This window comes from Nipponia nippon, unplaced genomic scaffold (genome assembly GCF_047370975.1).
Source record: "Nipponia nippon isolate SJK-2023a ecotype South Korea unplaced genomic scaffold, ASM4737097v1 scaffold_7, whole genome shotgun sequence".
In the NCBI taxonomy this organism is placed as follows: domain Eukaryota; kingdom Metazoa; phylum Chordata; class Aves; order Pelecaniformes; family Threskiornithidae; genus Nipponia; species Nipponia nippon.
In genome coordinates this window covers 51,801,683-51,829,667 of record NW_028262391.1, presented here as the reverse complement: position 1 = coordinate 51,829,667, position 27,985 = coordinate 51,801,683, and the positions used below count along the sequence as shown (strand labels likewise).

At 41.2% G+C, this 27,985-nt stretch overlaps 1 protein-coding gene across 3 annotated transcripts; it reads left to right on the top strand.

Annotated features, from left to right (window-relative positions):
- The first annotated feature begins 6 nt into the window (after window positions 1–6).
- On the top strand, window positions 7–24,790 carry CA5A (carbonic anhydrase 5A). 3 transcript variants are annotated; one of them, XM_009477415.2, is made up of 7 exons: window positions 7–236; window positions 9,891–10,088; window positions 14,128–14,246; window positions 16,004–16,099; window positions 16,278–16,340; window positions 18,242–18,397; window positions 20,326–24,790. In XM_009477415.2, exons 1-7 carry the CDS (start codon window positions 107–109, stop codon window positions 20,551–20,553), a joined length of 990 nt encoding a protein of 329 aa, XP_009475690.1. In that variant the 5' UTR covers window positions 7–106; the 3' UTR covers window positions 20,554–24,790. The 3 variants fall into 3 exon arrangements, with proteins under 3 accessions (XP_009475690.1, XP_087596559.1, XP_087596560.1); XM_087740433.1 differs by having other exon boundaries at window positions 20,245–20,371; XM_087740434.1 differs by lacking the exon at window positions 7–236 and adding an exon at window positions 8,075–8,411.
- Window positions 24,791–27,985: the final 3,195 nt, after the last annotated feature.

Sequence of the window (27,985 nt, the reverse complement as noted above, 5' to 3'; positions counted from 1 at the left end):
CCACAGGATTTTTTTTCCTCTACTTTGTGTTGACAGCTTGCTAGACTCTGGAAAGCTCCTCTGGCTGTTTGACGAACCGAGGATTTCCAGTGCCAAGGTGACAGCAATGAATAGTGTGAAGGCAAATACCCTGGCACGTTTATACAAGCAGCTGAAAACTATCCGGAGTCCACCAGCAGTGCCAGCACGACTCTGCAGTCTGGCCACCTGCACTCATAAAAACAGGAATGATGCATGTAAGTGTATTTCATTTTATCAAAATAGTACTGGATACCTGCATAAGAGAGATGCAGAGGTACAAAGACAACAAATGTAGTTAAGTGTTGCTCCTCTTTCTTATTTGTCAGCTAACCAGAAAGGGAAATTTGAGAATGTGACTGAAAGATTAAAGAAAAAAGAGTGAACAGAATGAGAGAAACTAGAGATAGAAATACCTTATTGAATTGCATGGTTTATCTCCATGTGCAGGATTAAAACATTGGTCTTGGTTATTTCTGCTGTGTCAGTGTTATTGGGTTGTTTGTGATTTTCACTTGTAACTACAAGGAAGAAACAGATGATACAACAATTAATGTTAAATTTTGTCCTGCAAGGTTTTGACTGGTTTCAACGAAAGCTGTATTTGTAAGTGTAATTCGAAACACATTTAGCACAAATTGATTCTGAGTGACTTTGAACTGAATAGACACTACAATGTTTAATTTTGAAAATGAGGCCTAATAGATGTACAAACCACAAAACCCTCCAAATGTAGTGTATAGGAGAACTACGATGAATTGCTTCCTGAGACGCAGGATACTACTGGAAGATGTCAAAGATTTATTTAAAATACCGATTAACTTACCTACAAATAAGATGAGGCCAGCCAGAGACTGTGTGTCTACTCGCTTGTGTGCAGATAATGCCAGCTGGAGCAATAGTAAAGAGTCATTTTTTACATCTAGGAAATCCTTTTGTTTCCTATTTTTTTCTCTGTAAATGTATTCAGCTTACTAGCTTTTCCCAAAGAACAGCCAGACCCCTCGTTGAATACTGAGGTGTGATTCCCTTCTGTTTAAATTATCAAATGACTCAACTGATGAGAAAACAGCTGATTTTGTGACAGATATAAAACAAAGCGAATGGAGACAAGCAGAAGGCTTTGTTTATATTGAAAGCCAGAAGAAATATTCAGTAACTTTCAGTGATTAATAGCTCTACACTTGTAAACGCATTTTTGAAGATGACATCAAAATACTTTCTGCCACTGAGTGATTAGCATTTCAAAAAGCCTCACAGATTAGCTGCCAAGTGCAGTGTGCACTGTGTTGTATGTATTGCTAGACATGGAAGCTTTATATAACACGTAACATGCAAAATTCCCTGTCACTCAGCACATCAGAAATAATTCAGAGCAGTTTTTATAAAGATACCATGTTTGCAATGTTTTTCAGAGTTCTCAGTCTAAATTTTCTCCTTTTTTTGCTACTTAGAATAGAAAACGTGAAAGCTTAAAACAGAATGGGTACTTCAATCTAGTAGCATAACTTGTTCATACAACACTTCACCTTCATTTTAAAACAGTGCCTTTTAAATCCACAGAAGATGCCTAATTCTAGAAGCAAGATTAACACTGAATTCTGTTACTAGTGAAACAACCAGAAGAGCGAGCCTAATTCCTAATGCAAAATTTAAATGAGTCACACATGCATCCATGACTGTTTTTCCCTCTTCTGACCCGCGTAGAGCTTTCTTAGTACAGCTCAAGTCTCTTAAACTTTTACTTCCTTCCCTACCAGTTTTTTCTTTACAAGCATGCTCAGAAACATCATTTTCCCATTAAAATAAGGAAAAGGCAACATTGTTTATCTATTCAAGGAAAAGCACTACAGTAAAGTTGATAAAAACAATGATTCAGCCTCATAAAATAGTAGCTTTTCTAACAAATTCGTATTAATTAGATGTATTAATTAGATGCATGTCATAGTAGCTTTTCTAATGAATTCATATTAATTACGTGTGTTAATTAGTCTGTACAACTGTATGTACACTCACTCCACACAGGGGTGTGTGCATATGACAGAACAGATTCTAACAGTCACAAGCAATGTCTGTATCACTCCTTTATCTGCAATTTATCAGCAAACTTCTTCCGTGTCGGAGATTCAACAGCTCAACCGAAAACCCATGCCAGTAAGAGTAATACATACTCTCATACAATCAATACATACGCTCATACAATCCTGCTCACCATCTGCAGTGATATGAATTACTACTTCAGAGGGGAAATCCAGAGAATGCACCGTAATTGTGGTTAAAAAGTTCTGTCATTATTCTGTATTTTTATTCATTATTTTTTATTATTTATTCATTATTTTTATATTTGAAGACATAAACTAAGATTGCAAGTGAATATTCATTGCGAGTCCAACGACATCCAATTTCAGAAGCCACACAGAGAATATAAATCAACATCCTTCATTAAAAAAGTAATGAAGCCCATGAATCAGCAGCACAGAATCACTCTACACAGTTCCTAATTCTTCTGCTTGTTCAGTATTAATAGACCACAAAACTTTATGGCCTATAAAATTAAAAACTTCAAGAATGGAACATATTAGAATTAAATGTTACATTTCTGTTTCATCAGTGAAGGTGTTACTCTAGGAAAAATATTTGTAATTGCTCAGTGGAGTAAGTAGGAGAAAAGCTGGGATCTCTAGATCTCCACATGTGAGGGAGAAACTAATTATTTTATGGTTACCCCTGGTCCCTCACATCCCAGTCAGGGGCTAAATGACGTCACTTCTTTTTTTTTTTTTTGCTGTGGGCACTGGTCCATGGGAAACCGTACTGAGAAACCAAAACTCACTTCATGGTAACAAACATTCCAGGAAGAGATCATACAAGGCTGTTCCATCACAAGACCGGTGCTGATTAAATGAACTACAATTGCTATCTAACTCTTTTTACTCACATTCCTCTCTTCAATTTAAGTCAGATGCTATTTATTACTTCAGTCTTTCTCTACTCCATGACATTCATGCAGGAAATGCCAAAACAAACTGATTCAGGAAAATGCTATCTTTGGAATGGCTGGTTTCGGCTGCCAGTGGATAGACACTAGCTCGGAATAAGCCAGCCTGTGGGTTCCTCCATCTGCTGGCTAGACCCTGTGCGCAACGTGCATTCAAAGCAAAAAGCATATTCAATTCAATTCCACTATTCACTGCTGACAGTAAAAACTGCCCTTTCAGTGACAAAAACTTGATCAAAGAAACAGTAAAATTGGACTATTGAGCTCTTCAGTAATGTCTTCAATGCAAAGTTCACCATTTTCACGAACTTCATCTCCTTTCTCCCCTCACCCTTCCCGCACACAGAAGTAGCCTCTCACCGAGCTGGGTGGTGATGCTTTCACTTGGCGGTTAACTCAGACATTTGCTGTGAGGACACAGGTTAAACAATTCAAAGGCTGACACTTCCCAGTGCCTTTTCTGGATTCCCCTTGTGTCCCCACAAGGACAAAAACATGTTTCGGCAATTCACTGGGAAAGAACGGTAGAAACATTGCTGAGAATCATGGCATATATGTAAAAATTTCTAGTCACATGGATTACCGCAGTGGGTGTCGGTGCTAAGCTCTGTAACAATACACGGAGGCAGTGGTTTCAGATACCTTTTAATACAACAGAGAGGGAGTTCCTGGAAATGCTCTTCATAGGGATTTTAATACTATGGAGTATACCCTCACCCTAGCAATTATTGCCAGAGCAGACCTGAATGGCTTTTTTTTTTCTTATCCTTCTAGAAGAAGTTACAAGAAAAGCAGAATCCTTCAAGTTTTTTTAAAGAATTGTGTAAGCACAGCAATGACACACAATCCAGGTGTGCCATCTCCAGGACTGCACACACAATTGCAGTAACTACACAAATTGTCCATGAGCTATCTTCGAAGCCCTTTCCATGCTGAGTTACTAAGCCTGCATGCATAATTTTAGCAAATGTTTTTATACAGAAAAGATAAAGCCTCTGTTTGCTTTACCTTGCCAACTGGAATTACCTCCTCCTTATCTGGACTTAGCCTCAGCCACTGCCTTCTCATCCAGGCTCCTATCTCAGCCAAACATTCTGGAAGCAGAGAAAAGCTCAGCATTTCACAATCTGCTGCTGCTTTCCTGTTGAGCTTAGAGTACTCTGTCAGTTACATCTGCTTGATAAAAACCACTGGACTGTTTATCAATAAACTGGCCTACATCACAGTCCAAACCTGACATCAATTCAGCAGAACCTTCAACACCTTGTCACCGTGGACCTCAGCCAACCATCGCTGTTATCCTCCAAAATCTTGATTCATACTAAAAAGCTTCAAAGAAATCAACCTCTCTTGGCTTTCCTCTGTAATATTCAATCTGAGGGGCTGAAGCAGAGCCATGGTCCTTTAAAGTTTAAAATGATTCTTTACTGAGTTTCAGTATATGTTTGTTTTTATTTTTCTGATTCAGAATGTGTCGCTATGGAAAGCGCCCCTGCTCAACTTAGGACAAAAGCATATTTCCTTCAAGCGGGTGGGGTTTGTCAACTGTTCCCACCATCCCGTCCTCCCTGTTTTACTTCAGAGCTGGGTGAAGCTTGTTTGAAAATCCCTGTGTAAACAAATCAAGTGCTTTATTCAACAGGTCTTTTTTGTTTTTTCTTTTTAAAGATTAAAACCATAAAGACTGAAATCCGCTGAAGGGGAGCCATTTTACCCCTCGTTCTTACTTGACAACCACCTGAATGAATTTTCATACTCTTTCTTCTAATTTTGTAACCCATAGGTGGGAACTCTCTCCTCCCCAGGATACTTAAAGGGAATTTAAAAATGAAACATTGAAAAATGTTTTGTCTCTTTTAAACAAGTTTACAACAGTGTAAACTGGCAGTAAATCCTTTCATTTAACTGAATTTATTTTGGATTTTTACCATAGAACTGTGGCCTTCAAAATATTTTCTTGGAAATCGTGTTACAAATTATGATAATCCAGTAATATACTCAACCTGTATTTTCATCTGGATCTTGACTCCCACCCCAAAGCTTCTGACACTTGTATCAATGCTAAATGAACTTTTTAACATTCACTCCAAACAGACCTGTTAAAGAATCCACAGCTGAAACTAATTACAGAAAATAATTCAAAAGACTGGGACCAATTGGATGGCTCTATACATCTACTTCAGCTGGGAAAGGTAGGAAAAAAACCACAGTGCAAATGTAAGAAGCCTCCAAATACTATAAAATTAAATGGAGCATCACTGTGTCTGTCTGGAAGGTTTTAAAAAAATAAAATAAATCAAGCACAGATTAGGTCTGTTTGTTGCAGATCTCTCTTCACAGGCGACTCACATCTTGGTCAGGCTTGTTTTATTACAGTATTTACTGTAACTATTCTGACAATACCATAGATATGCATGTAACAAAGGTAAACAACAGAATAGACCCTTCCTCAGTGAGCTGACTGTAAATAAGGCATGCATAAAGCAAAGTGTGCAAACTGCATTTTATCTTAATTCTCACCCTTTTTTTTTTTTTTTTTACTTTGCACATTCTATTTCTCTTTCCACACAGATTCTGTATCCCTTTAACTCATCCAGTAGGCCAATTGCCAGATTCCTGGTTGCGGTGTTCCCTACACACAGAAACCACTCTCAGTTCAGGAACAAGAGAGAGCATAGCTGAAACCTCCCAGATGGTCCAGAAACGTAACGGTTTTGGAAAAACATGCGAACAACAGAGATATTGTAATTCTGGCTGCTGTTGTTCTCTCCAGCTTCCTGCATGAGAGCCATGTCTCTCTTGCATGAACCACCATCTCTAGCTGGGACATGGCCAAGGAGAAACTCTGTTTCTGGAATGGTCCAGAAAAGAAGATTTTGGGCCACACTGGCTAAGTGCTGGGAACAAGGTTTAGGGCTTATGTTTCCTTTTGCACAGGTAGTTTTTGCCTTTCTGTCTGCAGTTTCCAAAACAAACCATCTCACTGCCACTGAGCTCATATTTTGAAGGGTTTTCTTTAACCGCCTAGAGAAGAAAAGGGTTTTTTTAATTAAATGCTAAAGTTTTACTGAAATTTATGCTCAGGAAGAAATAGCATGTGCACGTAAAACTGGATGCAGATTCTGTGAATGATTCAGAAGGGAAACAAAAGTGCTGTATGTCAAAGTTATTTCTCTTTAGTTTTGCACCTAAACAGCCCATCGTTTCCGACAGCCCACGCCATAAGAACTTTCCTTTGGTTGTGCTGTTCAACCCACAAGAAATTACTCATTCTGTTCAGCTTAGTAGCTCTATAATAAACTTCACATTTTCAAAACCTTGCAGGATCAAATCCCTAAAAAGCTTCACAAAGTTTGGTCATCTTAATGCCACAGTGTAAAGCAGTGGAGTTTGAGGCTTCGTTTTCAACTGCTTTTAACATACAGAAAAGTGATAGTTGTACAGAAAGCAGGTTATGCTCCACAGCAGTAAGCATCTATACTATGATACAGGGCACACATACATTAGTTAACCTGGTAGATGTGACTTCTAAGCTGCCCAATATTATCAATTGTATTTAGAGGACAGGTCACGGCAGAACGGAACATGAAGGAATGACAACCTTTTGTTAGTAGATGAGAATAAAACCCAGTATCTCTTGTTTATGCTCAATATTAAAATATCTGAAGCTATGTCTGAGCTCCCTGCTGCGATTAAGCATGACGCTCGTATGGGCTATCCCCATGAACCAGGAGCTACCTGTTGCTCATAAGTAGCTTCAGCAACAGACACATCTGACCTGTGCTAAATATAGTTGCCTAACCATGATCAACAGGCTATTAAACTGGGATTAAGCCTGAATGAATAATGATGTTTATGGGCAGCAACTGTTTTCAATTTCATCAAGTATCTATCTCTTCTTCTTAGGTTACAGGAAGCTGTATGTTCAGGATAGTAAATTAACCATCCTGGAAAACATTGAGAGTCAAACCAAGAATTCATTATGTTTGAAATTGAATCCTACTATACAAAAAAAAAAAAAAAGGCTGTGCTTGAAAGAAGGCATATCTTGGTGGGGAGGAAGTAAAATGAAATTTAACCCCAGTTTAACATCCTAAGATCACATGCTGTTTCTCTTTGGACATCTCTCAATGACCTGTTTTCTGATCATGTAGCCACGCCAAGAAAATCACTTGCCAGATTTCAACCTCCTCTTACTCAACTCAGGAGTACTTTAAATATGTTATACTGTGAATGCAATGGAAACTTCTTACCCAATGTTGTAAACTAGACCAAACACTTCTTGGTTGACTCTAGCTGATTATCTAGTCTTGTCTCCATTTCAGTAAAACATTCTCAATGCTACATCAGGTTCCTCATGAAAATTCAAAAGTACTCACCCTAACAAGATTAAAAATCTCCAAAAGGTAAATACAGATTTGCAAAATGATTTTAAGAGTAACCAAGGAAGATGACTCAAAGCAGGTGGCAAGATGAAGGCCAGGAGCTGAGGTGTGTTTTGCTCCTGGCTGCCCAACGGACCCGGCAAAAATGAGGACACTTACTTCATCTCTGTGCTTTGTCCAACACTGTCAGCTTTCTACAGGTTTTCGGTTTGTGCTTTCTATTCCTCGATGGCAGCTGTAACACAGAAAAAGTGCAAGGTTTTAACCAGAGCATCATCGAGGCTTGCTTCAAGTGGTGTCAGACGAACGCTAGTTGAATTGGCCCATTTAACCATCCCAGGGTGGGCTTATTTTGGCCTCCGGCCTTTGGGACAGATGCAGTCAGGTGAAGTGGCCACAATGTTAACTTTTCCTCACTTTTCTGTGTGCAGTTTGGGGCAGGGACCCTGCCGTGCCAGGGCCACCCCTGTCTCTGTGGGAGAGGGATCACGCTCCAGCCCACCTTCAGCTGGGAGACACCAAAACCTCCGACTTGAGCACAACTAACTAAACAAGAGTAAATGCTAATCCCCTAAGGTGTGTGAGCAAGCCCTGATGCTATCACCCTGAAAGGAAATACATTTTTGATGTGTGTCAGGCACAGCCTGACCATGGCGAATACACACCCATAAGGAACTGTGGTCTCTTTTCTAACGCTGTCACAGGACAAAATGGCGGTAAAAGCCAGTCTCGGCCCGCCCCTCAGGGAAAAGCTGCCGGCAGGGCAGAAGCCGCCCTCGCCGCCTCGTCTCTGGCAGAGCAACCGCCAGCTCCCCTGAGGGAGCCATGGCGGCGGGGGGCCGTGCCGGAAGGGGCCGGGCAGGGCTGGGCGGTGGCGCCCGGCCACTCCACGGACTCCGCCGCGATGCTGCCGCTGCTGCTGCGCCGGGCTTGGGTGGCCGCTGCCTCACGGCGGGGGACGCGACGGTGCAGCCTGGGCGCCTGCTGCTCCTACCGCCTGCGAGACGCCCGTGAGTGCTGCCGCCCTCCCGCGCTGCCTCCCTCAGGGGGGAACCGCTTCCCTCAGGGGAAAACCGCTCCCCTCGGGGGGGGCCGCCCGGGGATCGGCTCCCTCAGGCCGGGGCTGCCCTCACCCACCGAGGCGAGCAGCTCCCGCCGCCTGAGGAGAGCAGGTCGCCGCCCCGAACCTCGCCTCGCTCTCCCCGCCCGGTTCCTCGCCCCCCGCCCCGAGGCGGCCCCGCTGCCCACCGCGCTGCGCCCTCCCCGGGAGCCTGGGCCGGGGCAGCGCCCATGTCCCGCCATCGCTTCCCGCCCCCCGGGCTGAGGGGGCTGCCGGTGCCTCCAAAGTTTGCGTAGAAGAGGCGAAGACGCCCAGTTCAACCTGGTTTTGTCCGTGGCAGCCCCTCTGCTGAACCGTCAGGAAATGGCACTAACGATATAGAGCTGTGCCACTTTTAGAGAATATTTTGCTCGCCCGCCTCTGCATTACCTGTGTGTGGTGACCTTGCGCAGGCCGATAAAGTTTGCCTCTTGCTGAGGAAACCAAGGGGGAAGGTTGTTGAGCCACCCCTCGTGTTAGTGGCTTGTTAAATGGTTTAGTTTATTGTTTTTCTTTTTTTTTTTGTGGAAGACCACAAGCAGTTGTATCTAATGAAGTAGCCAGTAACGCAGTGCTTCAGGGCCTCTCTCTTTTGGCTTCAGCAGATGGGCAAGGCACAAAAAACCTTTGTCTGTGGGTTGTTGATGTCGGGGGACAGCAGGTGAACAAGTGCTCCCCAAGTCCATACAGGTCTCAGTTCCGTTTTTAAGCAGAATAAAAATCCCGTGGAAGCTGTATTCGTGCATCCGCCCTGCTTGTGCCAGTTTGAGATGCCCAAGCTGCCCCCAAAACTGGTAGTTTAGGATTTTGCAGGTGCGGGGACCAGCTGTAGGTCCTGGCAAAGTAGTCTTGGTCAATATTGGTATGGGTGCGTCAGGAGCACTACGCCCTTAGCAGCAGTGTAACCCCTAAGCACACGTAGGCGAAAGACCAGCACCTTCAAGAGGTTGTTTTTGCTTTGTAGTGGGAGTTATCCTGCGTCTGGTGCAATCTGACATCAATTGATGGTACTGGTGTGGAAGGAAAGCTAAAGTGGTGTGGTGAGACTCTGGCAAGCTTGTAAAACAAAAGCCACCTTAAAATCAATTGGCAATAAAAGAAAAACAATTTTCTGGCAAATAAGGGGATAGAATTTCTTTGAATAGCATTTTGCAAATGCAGAAAGGTATCAACAGAGTTGTAAGTCAAATTACTGCTCTTCCCTGTGTGGCTTTGAGTCATGCAACTGGAATGTAGTATTTTTTTTTTAACTTTCCTGTGCATCAGCTGACTTGAATCAGCCTTTGGAGCCAATATGCCAAAGCCCTTTCTCTTGCCAAAAAGTTCTGAAGTATTTAGTTGGAAGTTCTGTGTTGTGCATTAGAGCCTGACTCTCTTCATCATCTTCCAGTGCATCCACTTTGGCAGAGTCCGCTTACAATTCCTGGAGGCACCCGACAGTCTCCTATCAATATCCAGTGGAGGGACAGCGTTTATGACCCCTTTCTGAAGCCTCTGAAAATCAGCTATGACCCAACAACATGTCTTCACATCTGGAACAATGGATATTCATTCCTGGTTGAGTTTGATGATACTACTGATAGATCAAGTAAGCAAAACTCAGAAAAATCTATTTAATGTCTTATTAATGCTTAGAGAGGAGAAATATCTGCATGATTTAAAGCCTCAGGACAAATGTTGAAAATGAATGTACAGTAAAAGAGTGCTTTAGCTAAACGTGGATTTACAGCGATAGGAACTGTAATGCAGAAGTTCTATATAGGCCTCACTTTTACTATGTATTTATTACTATGAATATTGTGCACAAATCTTCTGTTGTAGGTTGAAACGTATTCTTATTGCACAAGCCTTAATGCCCTGCCTTTTGATTAGGTCTCGTAATATCACAACTTTGTCTACACGAGTCAATCTTCAGTCATATGTGTATGTATCTACTTAATTTTAAATGAGATTCCATCATTACACTTTATTAAGGTAATCTGCCACTTATCTCTTTTGTGGTGTTAACAGATAGACTTAATGCATTTCAAGTAATCAGCAGCAAAATTACTTTCAGTTGGAAAGCATGCATACTTATCTCCGTAAGCTTTTGGAGAATTAAATAATGCTGAGCTGCTACCATAGGGAGCCGGTGTGTGTGTGTGCCTGTTGTTTTAGTATAAGCAGGAGTCCATGCATGCGAAATCGAATTAGGCATTCCAGCAATTTAATGTGAATAAGCACTCTGACCTGAGCAGCTGAATCTTTCTTAAATGCTCAATAGAGTCAAGTGACTTAAAATCAAGGTATTGCTACCAAATTCCGGATTTTCTGTCTGTTGTTCCTTTTAAAAGTTGACTTTACCAGAGGATATTGCTGGTATGTATAAAGATGATGTTTCGTAAAGGTAGGTGAACTGGTAGTAATTGGTCAGGGATATTGTGAAGCACATGAATCATGTTGATTACTCAGCTTGTCCCAGAGGGAAAAATTGAGGGACCCTGGGCAAGTTTGAACCCGTTTGATTAGAGCCTTTTATGTTTAAGGTGACTGCTTACCATGAGAGATGCTAGAACTTCGTAAGGGATTTAGTAATGCTTTTGGGAAGGAAGCTTTCAGCACGCTAATAAACAAATGCTTTGTCTCCGCGATACCGGTATTTTTGGTTGACGTTTGGAAAGAGGCTGATAAAACAATGCAGCAGAAATGGTAGTGGTGGAATGCGTGGAGCTTTCAGGGGCTTGTGTGACGTTTGGGGTTTTTTGTTGTTGTTTTTATTGTTTATAGCTGTTCACCCAGAATATTAGTTTCCAACCAGGGAATATTGTTGCCCTTGGTCATTTGAACGCTAGGGTATGTAATGAAGAAACCAAGTAGCGCCCTTCTGTTTTTACAGTGCAAACTGCTGTTGTGTTAGTGAGGTGGGGTTAGAGGAGAGACTAAGGCGGAGACATCACTTGTTAGCTCATCAGTGATTTTAACTTACTAACTTTAGATTGGTTTTGCTTTTAATTTAATGGTCTTTTGCTTTATACAGCCATACCCCGCTATCTGTTGAGGATGCGTTCCTGAAAAGTGTAATGGTTGGCAGTTCAATGGATAACAAAGTAATTTTTTTTCCTGCGAGAACTGATGTGATGGAGGGGAATTGCTTGCAGGAGGTTAAGAAATACGCGATGTTTAAATACACAGGGACAGTTTTTGTGACATAGAGGCAAGCCTGGAATCATCAGCACTGTCAGTTAGACGGGTGCTGGCCTTTCAGAGGCTGGCTATTCAGAGCGCATCACAGCTCTGAAAGAGCTTATCCGCTTCATCTGTAAGACTGAACACTTGAGGCAAATCTTTAAGTGTGAGCATTCTTGCTGCCTCTTTCTGGAAGGCTGCGTTTTCATCATCATCATCTTCCTCAACTGTATTAAAGTCATTGAAGGGTGATGACGGCTAGCGGAGGATGGCATTAAACAATTGGTGACAGGACTCCAAAATGACAGAGAAACAACAGATCACGGGATGTTGCTGTATAAATGGCCAAGTTTTCAAGTGCCTGCCTCTCTCTTCCACCTTTCTCTCTTTACTGTTGCTATTTCTGATTTTTCTTTCTGCCAGTTTCTGTCTAACAATAATAGAAATCCAGAGAAGGAAGCTTATGAATAAACAAAAAAAAAAAGGCAACAAAATTGAAACAGAAGATGAAAGAGACAAAACGAAACGTGCATCCAGGATAGACAAAAATGCCCAACTCCTGAGCTGAGGCAAAAGATGAAGGTAGTGCTGCCATGGGGTGTTTGCTTATGAGCAGAGCAGGAGGATGAAGAAGAAAGGGTGTGGGGAAGGTATGTACAGAATGTGGTCCTCTCTGTGTGCATGAATGCCACCTGCTGCGAGGAAATGAGACTGAAACGGAACTAGGGCTACGATAAAAAGCTGATGCGATTGTTTCCTCTGGTTGTTGTTAGAGTTCCCTTAAACTTCTGTTTTGTTTTGAAATTATCAAGACTGGTAAATTGAGAGGAAATGAAATGGCAAAAATGCGTGTAAGTTCCTATTTGTTTCCTGTCGCTTTCTAGTGTCCACTACAGGACCCTGATTTTCTACCTATGTGCACCTGTGCCTAACTTGGCTCATGAGGTAAACATTCAAGTGAATGTGATTATGAACATGAATGTAGTCACTTGTGGGTTTGAATCATCACATAGTCAGGAATGGATAGTGTTAGATCGCAGAAACTTTAATTCTGAAGGACTTGGCAGTGTGGGCCACATCTTCATCCCATCCCTGAAAGTTACCTTTCTCCATCATGACTTCGTTAGTGATGGTCAGTATTGCATTTATGCGAAGAGCTCAGCAGCAGTGGATGAAATTAATTAAATGTCAATTTGCATAGCTTTTTTTACCTTACTCCTTTATCACAAGCAGGCCTATGTAGTTAGAATTTCAAAACTGCTGGCTGGCTTTTGGGGGGGGGAAGACAAGAAAAGCTCTTAATGCCTGTCATTGTTTTCTCCTTAGCATTAAAGTGATTAATTCCTTTTTGAAAGTAGTGTTGGGATTATGTACTTTATACAGTGGTTTGCTATAAAATTTAACCATGACATACAGTTAAGTAAAAATCAAGAAATGGGTCTCTACAGTGACATATTTGTTGTTAGCCCTTTGGAAGTCATTATGGTCTCTCATTTACCAGATGCTGTGATGTAATAACTAGCAAGAAGACTTTGCAGGGTGTTCCTGGTGCAATTAGGAGGAAATGAGTAAAACCCAACAGTACGCAGGAAACCAGGCATAGACTTTTTCATTCGTGTATTTGCAAAATGATGAGAGGCCTTCTGAAATCAGGAGAGCAGACTGAATGTTTACCTTTACTTATGGCTAAAAAGTGTACTAAAGCTTCCAGAAATTCAGAATCTTGCCCACAGGTAGACTGTAATTTTAGATGCTTTGTGGAGTGTAGCTCGAACAGTTTACAGTAGGCACAATGTTAGAATATTTCTGGCAGTGCAGGAAATCTTTTAATATTGGTTATGCAGTCTGAAAGCTGCATTGAAGCAGAATAGTATGTTTGGATTTTTGTAACTTGGAAAAAAACCAGAATTGAACATTTGACACAATGTACTGATTTTTCTGGCAAAATTGGATTTTTGAAGTCTTGTACTGTCATGGGAAATTTCAACATTTTTCATAGATATTGAGGCTTTGCTGGGCTATCATTTAATAGATGTATTCATTGCTTTGTCATCATACACATTTCTTCTGGTGAGGCAGTTCTCGTACGCCTGCTCAAAGAGAAGAGCATAGAACATAACATGTAATTACCATGACTCTGCCAAACCTGATGTGTATTGGAAAAAAACCAATAATTCCCTTGAGGGGAGATGGATGAGGAGACTATTTAGCTTATCATCTTCAATTTGATATAGTTGATTCAGACTGCAGGAAAAAACAGTGATGTGTTGGCTTGAACAATTTTGTCATAGCAAAGGAAACTGTAAAAGCAGCCCAAGCAATAGGGGACTGTTTCAGTACGATAGTTGCTCTGCCTGATTTCTTCCCTGGGCAAACTTATTTCAGCAGGATCTTGCTCTGTTACTTGTCTGGACCATTCTAAGTCATGTTTATTAATATGTGTGTCTTGTTTTGTTTTTCAGTAATCGTTGGCGGTCCCTTGGAAAACCAATATAGGCTAAAGCAGTTCCACTTCCATTGGGGAGCTATAAATGAGTGGGGTTCAGAGCACACAGTTGACAGTAAATTTTACCCAGCAGAGGTATGAGATGAAATGTTGAACAATGCAAATACTCGTGGGGACTGGAGGCTAGGTCTCAGGTTGTCTGTGACTATACTGCATGCTAGAAAACTCCCTATTTGAAGAACTGCAGCTTACCGTTAAGGATCAGACCTGGTGGGTGCCACAGCTCATCTACCGTTTTATTAGTAAGTTCATCTTCACTGTGTTTTCTGGAGAAGAACGCAGTCTTAAAATTGAACATTGGCCCCATTACTGGAACTTTCAGTAATGTCGTCTTCTCCCTGAATGTCCACAGGGGTAGCTGCCGGACAAGCCGATGGCAGGCAGCAAAGTACCACTGCTCTGCCAGCTCTGTCCGGATGGAGTGGCACAACTCTGCTTGTCCTTCCTCCTTTTAAAGAGGAAAAGGATGAGACGGAAAGCAGACTGAGGGCACAGTCAGGTCTTAATGAACTCCCAGGTCCCAGCTAATGTGGTGCAGATCAGGTGGACAGTAAATATTGAGGTAAACGTGCAAGCTCGGATCTCAATTAAAAAAATGTAAGTGCTTTACCTCTGAGCTGCAGTAAGCTAAGAGTTCACATGAGACGTAGGATCTGTGTGCTTGGGAGTATGGTGAATGCATTGCATCTCAGCCGCTGTCTGCAGCGGACCTCCAAACCTCCCAGTCTTTACTGCTTTAAAAGCACTTTATTTGTTATTACTAGACGCTTGCAGAGAAACAAAGCACAAACTAAATACTCTTTAAAAAATATTTAAAGAGAAAATGGAAGATTATTTAATTCTTACACCCATACCTTTAACTCGAGAAGCCTGGTCCTGCTTACTTTGTATACAATAACTGTTTTGTGTATGTGACCCCGGAGCTTTGGCTCATGTTAGAAAGTTTATTCCAGTTATCAACAATCTTTTGTGCGTTTCTTAAAGTCGTTAGAATAATGTACAGCAGAGTTCTGTGGTAATATACTGGTTATCATGATCCCTTTATTTTCTGTTTTCGACTCGTAAGCAATTATTAAAGTAGCAAAACTTTTGTGATTAAGTAACTACTAAGGCAGAAAGAGAGTCAATAAAAAATACGGAGCCAACAGGAAAAATACAGATTAAGTTGCTCAGAGAGGAAAGTATGACAGGTATAAACATAGTTGTATGCCAAAGATGGAGAATTTGAAAAATGATTATTGCTTATTTTTGAGAAGATGTTTATCTCCTGTTAATGTGTTCATAATGATCCCTGTCAGCGTGGCAAGACATTTATTAACAGCAAGATTGTATGACTAAGTTTTGGGTCTGGTGCTGGCTATCTATTTAACATACAAAACCCCTCAATGGAATGCTTGTATTGGACCATAAGTGATGCAGAGGAAGCTTATGTTATGTGCAGGAGAATGTTCCTTAGCAGAATAGCATGCTCTGCTCTTCCTGTTAAGAAATGGAAGAGTCCTTCAGTTCCAGGCATACTAAGCCTCTTTTGTGCCTTTAACTAGCATTCCTGTAATCAGTCTCCCACAGGCAAAATCCCTTTCATATGTGTAAAATGTAGTTTATGGGTCTTTGGCTATTGTTTAAAAAAAGGAAGGAAAAAAAAAAAAGTACCATTATTTCCCACCAAGAACGTTTTGGTCCCCATTTTTGTGGGGTGTGATTTCTGAGGTAGTTCACTGCAGTGTCTCAAATTGCCAAGGACCAAATGTGGCAAAGATCAAAAGTCAAGTTTCTTGATATCGTTGCTGTGCTCTGTGCATGTGTTGATTTCTCATTCGTTTATATTTCAGTTGCATTTAGTACACTGGAATGCTGTTGTGTACCCAACTTTTGAAGAAGCTGTAATGGAAGGTAACGGCTTGGCTGTTATTGGAGTGTTTTTAAAGGTAATTTCACTTTGTGTAATAAGCTGTAATGATGCCTTTTTATTTGCATTTTGTTAAAACCGATTTAGGACAAAATACCTCTAGATTTTTGTTATTGCTGTTTTCAAAAAATACCGATGAAGGTAGATATGTAGAATGTCAGCTTAATGATTCTCTAACTCCTACCTGTCTTCTGCAGCTGGGAGCACATCATGAAGGGCTGCAGACACTGGTTGATGCCTTGCCAGCAGTTAAACACAAGGTAAGTATTTTCAAGTGTCCCACCAGTTATCACTCAGCATAGCTAATGCAGTCACGCAACATAAAGAATACTCTGAGAATAGCAAAACACTAATAAATGCTTTTTTCCTTAAATGTCAGTAGGGGGCCTGATTGACACCTTGGGCGAATTGTTGATTATACTGGGGGGGAAGCTAATTTTTAAGGAGGTATTGTATACTTTAAGCTTTCCAAACCTCTTGGTTTAAGAAATGATGCTCTTGAGATTGTACTCCTTCAGGAGGGCATGCGCATGTGTAATGCTTGCCCTCCCTGATGCCTGCCCTCCTGCTTCTGTGAACACAAATGCCACTGGATTCGTTTTCGTATGTTGTTTAACTGGTAGTAACCTTCTGTGCTGTGTAAAGTGGTAGTTTATTTCTTGTGGAATTAAGGCTTTCTGATTTTTGTCTGATCTTTGAGGAGGAGATAGTTGTTTGGTTTTTTAAAACACTGTAAATTTTCTGCTAGGGGAATGAGACTCTTTCTTCATAGCTGATTCCTGATTTCTGCCAGGAGAGGGAGTGCTGCGTCTCTGATAGTGCTCAGAAGCAGCTCATGCTCCTCCAGGTGCCTGTTCCTTTTTGAAAGTATGCACAAAAAATACACATCAAGAATTTTGCTGGCTTGGAAGCACATCCAGTTGAATTCGCTGTGCCATTATATATCGCAGTAAAGATTTTTTTTTTTTTGTCCAAATAAAACAAATATTTATGGCAGTGCAGTCAAAACTCTGCCAGATGAATGCCAAACAAGTCAGTTCAGTGCCAAAAGGACCTACAAAAATCTGTGATTATACATCCATTATGAGAATATAATATTTTACAGCATATGGATTTCGAAGAAACTAAAGTCAAGATCTTAAAAAAAAAAAAAAAAAAAGTAGTATCAAGCATTAGGCTTATTGAGCTACGTGTGGGCTGCTCTGAAAGGGATCTCATTTCCAAAGGGTGTTGGTCACCCAGCAGCTCATCAGCACTTGGTTTAAAACCTTTGAAAACCTTTGTTGCCTTGTCAGTGTTATCACTGACTGGAGCACCAAACCCTGAGACACATCACCCTGGTTAGGAGGAAGAGGAAGGTCAGATAATACCCATTCTGATGTCCTTGCACCTTCCTCTCTCACATGATGAATAAAAGCTCCCATCTAAAATCTGTTGCTCAGCTCCCTATTTTTGAAAAATGCTTTACTGTAACATTTCTCATTCTCAGTGGGAAACGGTTAAAGCCCATCTAAGGAAAAACAGGATCTTCCTTTCCTCCATTGCCAGTATATCCTGGAAGTACCCCAGGAGTAAAATGTTTGTGTAGGAAATCATGGGCTCTGAAGCTCCTACATGCTGTCTGGTATCTCACTTGTGGGAGTGCATATTCTGGAGACATGAATACTTGACGTGATTTAAATAAAATTTTAGTCCTCTTTCCTCTCCCCGCTGCCTAAAATCACATGGTGAAAAGTAAAAGCACTATGGTGTGCAGTCTGTTAAGTATATCTGGCAGAACTACCTGAACTTATTCCACCATTTATTCTTTTTTCCTGTTTGCTTCTAGCTCCCGCAGAGACGTAGTCAGTCGCTCCTTCGCACTCCTTGTTTCTTCTGCACTGAATTTCTAATGACTTGTGGGAACAACAGAAATATTTAAATTTTGCCTGCTCACTAGCTGCCTCTTATGCCTCAAACCCAGCCTACCAGCTTTGTACAAGTTTATGGGGTTTTCAGTTACTATTGTATGTAGATCATTATTAATATTCACAATACCTAATTTTGCATATGCGTGCATAACATGTACAGTATTTAATCTCATTGTTAAGATATTTTTAAATCTTCTGTCAACTTTTTCTCAAAGTACAATTTTTAAAAGGAAATTCTTTCTGGGGTTTAGGACACTGTTATCGAGTTTGATGTCTTTGATCCCTTCTGCTTGATACCTTCGTGCCCTGATTATTGGACTTACGCGGGCTCTTTGACTACTCCACCCCTTACCGAATCAGTCACATGGATTATTAAGAAGCAGCCAATAGAGGTTGATGAGAATCAGGTAAATCTCATGCTTACGTTTCAAATCATACCATACCTGTTTGACTGCCTGCTGCTACGGAGGGGAAGATGCACAGAAGTAGCTGCTTACCAGTACCAGTAGTTCTCTGTGAATACACAGAGATCAGTGGCTGCTTCGCACCCAGTATTTATTTGGGGAGGTATCCTGACATTAACAACAGCTAATACTGAAAGACTGAAGACCTCTTCAGTAAACAGTTAAAGTTGCTTCTCCAGCTCTCTGATAGAGTTTTATCTTGATCTGTGATAAACAGTGCCTTATGCTGGAAGCTGCCCCTTGCAAACTGCTAAGGCTATTTATTGGCGCACTGCATAATTTTGCTCTCCTTACCAGGATGCAGTCCTTGTTGTGGTAGGGAGGGAGGAGAAAGGGCAGGTTTTGTGAAATGCCAAACTCTGACCTTTTGTGCATATTCTTGATAGCCACACATGCGTTTGCACAGAAATCTTGCAGAGACTGCAAGGGCTAATCCTGTTCTCCCCCTGGGCAGACTCTGAAGGTACAGAAGGGAGGGTGGGTGGCTCCGAGTCCTTCACATGCTATTCTGATGGCGAGAGATAGAGAGAGTGCCCACTGGGTTTTCTCCTTTGCCTTTGTAGGCATATTTACTCTATATTTGGCTGTACTGTCCTTGAATTCCTTTTTGTTGTTGTTGTTCCTTGTTAAAAAGGACAGACAAACAAGGGTTTTGGCAAATGTTTGTATTACAGAAGTTATTTCAAGTGGAGGAGTTCGTGGTCAATAGTCTGTTCTGACCCCAAACTTGTCACTATATGCCCTCTACTGCTTTTAATTTTAGTACTTCATGTTTCAGTGTGATGTTACTCCTTGGTAGATGTAGGGACAGGTAGAAAGCGGCCAGAAGGAGGACTCATTGGAATTGTAGTACAGTTGTGGTTTTTGTTGGAAGTTTTCAGGATTTTTTTGTCTCTTCAAAGAAGTGGAGTACTTGGGGGCATTACAGCATAGAATAAATCTTGGAGATTGTTGCAAAGCAAGTAAAAATGTACAACCCCCAAAAATCTACCATTTTTTTCATGGTTTAAGAGGCACTGAAAGTTATCTGTGCATTGTCCCAGTTTTTTGAGGCTTTGATTAATAACAAAGTGTGAGTCCAATGACATGAGGCAAAATACTAGTCCATCTAGAAAGTCATGCTCCAAACAAACGCTCACTCTGTTCTCTGAAGAACAGGCACGTACATGATTTTAATGCTTTAGTTCACATAAAGGAATGGGACGGGAAGAACTGAAGATTGTTAACAGGGCGGAGAGAATTGAGTGCATGGTGTGTCATTCTTCTTTTCAATTGAAACTTTCTTTTTTATTTCCTCCATGGCTCTTCTTCACTCTCATTCTTTTATGGCATAGAAAGGCTCATAGTTTACTTAACATTGTAATGCCCTTGTGAGCATTAAAAGCTGATCTGCTGCATACTTTATTTTAATCCCCAGTTATAAACCACTGAGAAAAACAACTATGTAGATTATTACTTGTCGAGGTTCCCTCTTTTCTGGGTGCCAGCATATGCATGTGTGTATAAGGTAACAGAACTCCGTGAAGGGTGTAAATTAAGACGGGTGGAGAGGTTTATTTAAAGATGGCATATGTTCCCATATTTGAATGGGAATTGGTTCTTCTCAGATGTGCCACCTTTGCGATTTAGTTTGCCTAAAGATGGCAGATGACTGACAATTCATCTTCTGCATTGATATGGATGATGGCTTAATCTTTACCAGCAGGTGACAAAAGTGCCAGAAACTTGTGCTAAAATTTCTCAGAATGCAAATGTAATAGTACCTTTGATTTTATTTTTTTTTTCCCAAGCATGAATGATTGTGTTTTGTCGTGAACTCCAATAATTCTCCAGTTAGTAAAGTCACAAAACTGGACATTTCTCATTCTCAGCTGGAGGCATTTCGGATGCTGCTCTTTACTTCAGATGGTGAAGAAGAAAAGAGAATGGTAGACAACTTTCGCCCTCTTCAGCCATTAATGAATCGAACTGTCCGTTCGTCCTTCCAAAGCAGGCATCTCTTGAATACTGAAGTACAGCCCAAGGACCATGCTGAGCAGATCAGGCCGCAGATGGCGCATGAAATGTCAGTCCAGACAGCAATACCTGGATGTAACTGACGTTACTTTTTAATTATTTTTCCTTTTTCTGCAGTGTGTGTATGCCGTACAGTTTCACAGCCAGACAGTTTCAGTTATGCGAAGTGCAGTTTGTCCTTCAGTAGAGAAGCTGTGGGTTTTTTTTAGTTTTGCTTTTTTTAAGAAGTAAGTAATATTAACCCTTAACAAATATACTTGCTTTAAAGCAGGGATCAATAAGGAATTGTTTTGACAGTTAAAGGAAAAATAAGGGCAGGAGATCTCTTCCCCTGCCTCTTTTCTGAATTATTCTGTGTCTCTTCAAATGCTCTTTCAGTGACTGGCACGAATTAATAATCCCAACTAAAAACATGTTAGCAAGCAGGAAGTGTGAAGGAGTGAAAAGTATTGATGCTGATCAGGTCCTTTTGTGCAATTGTTTCCGAGGCTTGGGAAGACAACTAGCTTCTCTACTCAGATACACAGAGACATTTTATCTTCTTCCTTTTTCCTTGGTGCTTAGGATGACAAGAGGAAAAGGGAAAAAATGGCTTACAGAAGCTAACCTCTTTCCAGTCTATCGACTGCATGATCCATGTTTGATATGGATGCCACAGAACGTCCACTCTATCTACACCACAAGCCCGAAGAGGTTTTCTAAAACCTTATAACAAATGTAGAAGCTTTTAGCTTTGGCAGCTTTTACTTTTCTGTATTAATAATGTGCCAGGAGAGGAGAGCAGAAGAGAATTCACCAGTATCTCAAAACTGGCAAGAGCAGCAAATTAGGCAAAAAGGTCCAGTTGATCCTGGGAAACTGATCACATTAAAGGAAAACAAAATTAGATAAGCCCCAGCTGACCCTCCCAATGGGATTTGGCGGGGAAAAAACATTCTGAAACCTAATCCAGTGCTAGGAGAGTATGGACAAAATGCAGCATTCAGATACTTGAAAGTTTTTTGGTTGGTTTTTTTTTTTTCAGTAACTCACAGAGCACCAGTGCACTCTCTTCAAAGTTTTGTCTTAAGATGTACTTTTCTTATAAAAAGAATTATCTAGCTTCCTGACAACTGGGGACCAGATTGTATGTATAGCACCTTATGGTAACAAAGTTAAGTGGTGGTTGAAATTTTTTTGTGGACCAGACAAAATTGTTTTGTAAGCTGCCAGCTGTGAAGCCTTATCCTAGAGTTACGGTCCAATTCCCACAAGTATTATCTACCTCTGAAGCATACTACTACTAGCCATAATTTTCTCTCGAGCACCTTTCTCACTGGCTTTTTATGCCTTACTGTATTTAACAGTGTGCCTGTGCATGGAATTATTGCACCAAATGTACGGTCAGATTTTCTGACGGGGAGCAGGTCGGTCTGTAAACTTATGGTGTGATCTTGATTGATTGTATTTGAGGAGTCGTCTTGGAGAACAGATGTTACTTGGTCTGCTTCTGCCAGTAAGCAAAGTCAGCGGTTGCTGGTGTGATTCAGCCCAAGTGATGCCAGGACACTAGCTTGTCAATGCTCAATTCACAACTTTAGAATCGATACTTTTTATTTTGAGTCCAAGTGTTCGGTTTAAATGCACTTTAACACTTTTTAGTGTGACCCTGATGATTTTAAGGCTTTTGAATATTCTTGTTTAACCAATTAAGTGCTCAGGTCCTGCCTTTGCTTCCTTAATAGCTCTGCCTCAGGCTGTTGTCATGTTGTGCCTTTCTCCCTTGGCAATTTGAAATGTGGCCACTTAACGTTAGAGTGACTCTATGGGGTAAATGTAAGAAAATCTCTCTTCTGTCCCAGTGTAGTATACTTTTTTACTGTGCTGTATAGTCAATATGGCAGTATGTATCTTCAGTTTCATTACCTCTCCTAAGCCCTTACTGCTCGGTAACCGTCTTGGTTGCCCTCTGTAGAACTAGACAATCTATACCAACTTAGTTGAATTATGCAGTGTTTGGCATCATCAGACATTTTACTATGTTCCTGGTCTGCAGAATCACATCAGTGATGGTTTTGCCAGAGAATGACAGGTTCCAAAATAACACTGGAAGGGACATCTACAGCTCTGGCAATAGGAAAAGAATTCTTTTATTTCTGCCTGGGCATAATCATTAAGCTTGAGGTTTTCATTTGGTGGTGGTCTTGCAAACACTTTTCTGAGGAGGACCCCGTAGAAAGATGGCAGTGATTCAGAGCTGGCACATATCTTGCCTATCTTTGAGATTTTTGCTACTCATTATTAGCAGTTAGGAAAAACTGTAATACAAAGACATCTTAATGTTGCCTTCACATTTAAAAATACAGGTGACTCGGCAGCATGGAGCTAGCTACAGGTGGCCTGCGTCAATATCCCTATCATATATAAATGGGTCTTTTAAAAAGCTTCATGCAGTTGCTCAAAACTTTTTAGTTGCCTTGGTAATTTTCACCAAGTTTTTGTGTACCTCTGATCCACTGAGCTTGTTTCACTAGTTAATATAGCTTTCCTAGCCTATGCAAACACAAAATACATATTTTGTTCTTAGGGAACTGCTGTGGTGTAAACGTTTAATCTTCAGATGCTTCATGATGCCGTAGTATGCTCATACCCACCTGGGTTCTCAATGGTTAGGTTTGCTCCACTGAACCAAACGTTCTTCCTAGGCGTGTAAATTTCTTTCTAACTTGCTCACCACCGCACATCCATCAGAGACCTCCTCACAGAGGTTGACTTATTTTGTTAAAGTATTGTCGTGGAAGTTTTGTTAGAGAATAGCTATATTATCCAGTCCTACCGTTAATAAGCTGTACTCCGTACATACTTAGATAAAATCACATCTTGCTGTACTGACATAAAATTAATCAATTTCAGTTTCAGCACTGATTGTTTCAAATATCTGGAAACAGGGTCAGTGTAGCAAAAATTAACTCTACTGTGCTACACAAATAAGCTTTACAGGGATTTTCTGTTACAGTTATTTTGCTGGTTTTCGAGTCTTGCATTTATGTGTTAGTGTTTTAGCATCTCTGGTTCAGGTAGGCAGTATCTCAGTTGCAGGGCGGATTGTCATTGAAATTAGCAGTCTGGAAATGAACAGAAAAGTGGTTTTGGTGTTTTGGGTTTTTTTAACTTTTATGTTACAATGACTGTATTGGCCTTGCAAAAGCTAGCTTCAGGAAAAATAATTCTGTGTGCCTGCACGTGTACGTAAAACAGGAGATGGGATATAATTCTTGTGCTTTATTCTCTCAGTTCCATGGGGGGGAAATGATTTGATTTGGTTGTTGGACTAGAGCTAATATTTGTAATGATTTTGCACAACTAAGTTAAACTCTATTTGAAAGGTGTCTGCATAGGAATCTTTAGGCTCTTTTTTTAGGTGGTACAATCCAAAAGGGTCAAAGCACCCATTTGTATTTGTCCTTGCATAGTAGTCACTTCTGTTACTTAATACTGTACTGGAGGCGTTCCTGTGGCAGTAAGTACTAGGAATTAAAGACTTCAATAGAAATAATTTTGAGGACAGCTTATTGAGATGGGAGTAGAAGGGTTTTGAGCACAGATCTGCATCCGTGTTGGTCTGACTTGAGGCTGCCTTTCAATATTTCTGTTAAATATCACTCTTAGCAGAAGTCTCGTTCTTGGTGACTTCACAGTTGGAACGACTTCATCTGGCGTTGGAATGTTTGATCCATATTCCTACATTCCAGAACTTTCACACAAGTGCACTTCAGGTGTACGCCACCACGTATACCTGACCAGTCTTTTGTTGCCTTCTGTCATGGATGGCTTGCATTGGTATTTTTACCGCAAGTCTGACAGGAGTGTATCTTTTGGCTTTGAAAGCTATAGAAATGGAGATTGCTTTGATCTCATGAAAATCTGCTGGTTTAGAGTACTGGAATTCTACATGGCTCACTTTTGAGGAAGGGTCCCTTTTTTCTGCTCAACTTCATAGTCAATAGTATTTGCTTGAAAATTTGAATGCCTTAATTTTGAATGTCTTAACTTGTATTTCTTGGCGCATCTTTGCTTTTTTCTTTGTGCATCTTGTTTTCGTGGCAGTTACTACATTGTGTATTTTAATGTATGTTCTCTGCCTAATCATAATTTACTGAAATAATTGTCTTTGTGGACAACATATGTAACAGGGAATGCCTTTTGTTCTCCGAGCATACAGGCCTTTTTCCTCAGTTTTCACCTGATGTAATGAAACCTCTAGCTGCTGTATTTTAAACTGTTAAATTAGTGTGCAACTATGCAATAAAGAAACACAGAGAAACCTGTGTCTATATCTCATTGTGAAATTAAGCTCTCCAAGTTAAAGAGTAGATTTTTCTGTCAAGAAAATGATACAATTCCTCCTTAAGAATGAGCCAGTTCATTAGGAGTGGAGTCTAATCAGATGTCAGACATTCTGTGATACTTGAAAGCTATGAAAGACTCTGCTGAACTGTATTATAATTGGAATGAAGGAACAACGACCTCTCTGTTGCCGCTGTACTGATGGAAGGCTATCTAATTATTTGTTACATTCAGCTAGATGCAACATGCCGTCTAAAATGGGATTCCACGTTTTGAGGATCTTTGCTAAACTACTTCATTTGACACTGATAGTTAAACCCAACCTGTCAGCTAAGCTCCTTTTTCTGTTGTGTGATTGGTCTTGGTAAAACGGAGCGTTGATCTGATGTGTGGTGTAACTCTCAAGAGTGTCATATTTAGCGGTTGTGGCTACAAGAATCTTATCAAATAACCTGAAAAAAAACCGTTGAGTAAAATAAATTCCTTTCATCGATAAAAATTGGCTAATCAGGTGCAATAAGCATTAATTTCTCTGTCTCCCTGCTTAGTCGTGCTTAGAGTCTAGATTAGCTGAATTCAGTCAAACAAGTTTCCACTTCTTTTGATGGGAAAAGCAGGAGATTACATTCCTGATAAAGGAATTCCCCCCCCCCCCCCCCAATAATTGTAGACAATACTTTTATATAAGGTTGCCCAAACTGTGCTCTTTGGTACCCACTGTGGTGGGCAAGCCATTTCAGTATGAAGAAAGAGCAGCGCGGGTTAAGAGCGAGGCCAGCTCCGCTATTATTACTATTTAAGGGTTCTAGAAGCTACTACCACCTCCACTTACCCAACACAAAAAGCTTAGAAGCTCTTGTATTAGTATAGCTGAGGTGTTTGCTAAAGAAATGGTTTGTTTGGTTCCAGCGGGCTGTCTTATTTTGATCAAGGCAGCTCTGCTGATAAATGGTTAAGCACATACACATTACTTGTAACAAATGGCCAATTTACTTCTGATATTGGTAATTATTGGTCTTTCTGACAAATAATTCTTTCTGTCTTTCTTTTTGATGTGACAAACTTGAAGTGCCTGAGTATTATCATATGGAGAACTGATTGTATAATCAAATAGTCTTCAAAGATGCTGCAGAATAACTTGGGGGCCTGAAGAGAGTTAATGTTCATGGTCAGAACTGATAATAAGACTTAGCGTTTGTGAAGCGCTTTGAAGATATAAAGCACTGTATGAAGACACCCTAACACCATGACTGCAAAGCAGGTATTTTCTCAGCAATACGAATGGAGAAACAGTTGCAGAATTAACTCTGATTGATTAATTTGCGAGCGAGTGAAGTATGTGGTTGGCTTTAAATATGGCAGTTCGGTGGCTGCTACTCCACTGCTGCTTGAGCCCAGGATTTCCGAATGGAAATGGTGTCAAAACTGAGACTGAAGTCTGCAAATTCTTAGCTGTCAGTCTGTTAAGAAATTCCCTTTTGGAAGAACTGGATGCAGAGAGAAAAAGAGAACTTGGTCCCATTCTTGTGAAAGGTAATGAAAATTTCTGCGAATTAGGTTAATATCGGGTGTAAAAGGCCAGTCATCAAGCAGTTAGTTTATTTGCCTTAAGGTAAGAACTTAGTCTAGAGCACTGGTGAAGTAAATCCATTGATGAACGATTTTGTTCACCCAACTACACAACTGAGTTTAAGCATTTATCTGAAAATATCTGAAGCATACATCTTATTTCAATTCCAGTCCTGTCTGCTGGATCCTGATGTCATGAGGCCGACACGGAGACAGTCCCGTATGTTGTAGGAACCTGGGTTTTTTTCTGATTTTATGGTCCTGTGAACATTTTGCCTAGGCTGAAGTATGAAATAGAATAAGAAGTAAATGTTGGTGACTCTTACTTTGAGAAATAATTGGTTTAGATTGCAGCCATATAGCCTCTGTTAAGCTAGTAGGCTAAAGAAAGGCTTCGGGGGTTTCAGGAAAACTGTGTCATGAATATGTTTTGCTGTTTACTTTTAATTAATTTTGATAGTCTTTGCAATCTCTTCAGGATCCCATTTCTCTTCGAAAACTAGAAAACCACAGTCGGTGCAAAGGTAATTTTTGTCTAAGCTTTCTTCCTAAATACACGTTTCTATAAATCGAGAAGCGGTGAACGCGGTTTTAAGTCTCTGGGCTGTTGTGGCCAAGAGCCACTAGGTGTCAGGTTCTGCTCAGTGCTTCCAGGGCTGCTCAGGACTCCCGGCATGGTTGAAGTGGTCATGATGCCCATGACCAGTGCGTGCTACCTGAAAACGTTACTAAAACATTACGTCTTTCCCCAGAACGCAGATCTCACGTTTCTCTGAGGTATCTTGCAGAAAACCTCCTGACCCACCCTACTGCCTGTACTGAAGCCTCTCTGAAACATGCGAGGAGGAGGATGGTCCAGGAAGGATGGACACCGACCTTGGGGCATGACTTCTTGCATGACACCAAGTGATCGCTTGCTGAGAAACAGCTCCTCAAAGGTACTACTTCCACCTCGCAATGGGAATTGAGAATCAGGGCTTCCAGGCTTTAGCCTCTGAATTCCTCTCCTATCCCACAAGGACAAGGAGTCTGAATTTGCTGAAGAATTGGCTCCTTAGGCGCTATTGTGAAGTGTCCAAGTAAGTCTTTTTGGATGCAAAACCTATGCCTTCATTGAGGTAGTGCAGCAGAAGTTGCTCGTTTTGCCTGCGTGCTTGCCAGAGTGGTGAATTTTAATTTTAATTTATTTTTTTTTTGCAAACAAGTCTTTTTGGCGATCTTGGCGTCCAAAATGACAGGCGGATTTCTGCAGTGCCTCTGCAGAAACGCAGGTGATGCAGGAGCTGGGCCTCGGCCTGTGCTTGCGTGAACGTGGAACAGAAGAGTACGGAAATCGGATGGGGCCGGGGGGAACCGGGAGACGCAGGTTCTGCTGAACTCTAGGTTTACACACCGCATACGAAGTGACCCGTTCTCCTTTACACGAACACGCAGTCCGCTCTAGGCAGGAGAATGACTGGTGACGAACCTCCCCTCCCGCCAGCTGCCGGCGAGGAGCCCCCCGTACCCGCGGCAGAGGCGGCGGGGCCGCGCTGGCCCCTCTCGTCGAGCCGAGACCCGCCGATAAGGGGCGGGCAAGGCCGCCGGTTCCCGGGGGGCCGGGCCAGCGGCTGCCCGCGC

What these genes read in the sequence shown, in the direction of transcription:
- CA5A (XM_009477415.2), top strand. Translation starts at nt 107, where the DNA reads ATGAATAGTGTGAAGGCAAATACCCTGGCACGTTTATACAAGCAGCTG. An exon ending in TTATTGGAGTGTTTTTAAAG is followed by an intron (nt 16,100 to 16,277) that starts GTAATTTCACTT and finishes TGTCTTCTGCAG; the next exon opens with CTGGGAGCACATCATGAAGG. An exon ending in TGCCAGCAGTTAAACACAAG is followed by an intron (nt 16,341 to 18,241) that starts GTAAGTATTTTC and finishes TCTGGGGTTTAG; the next exon opens with GACACTGTTATCGAGTTTGA.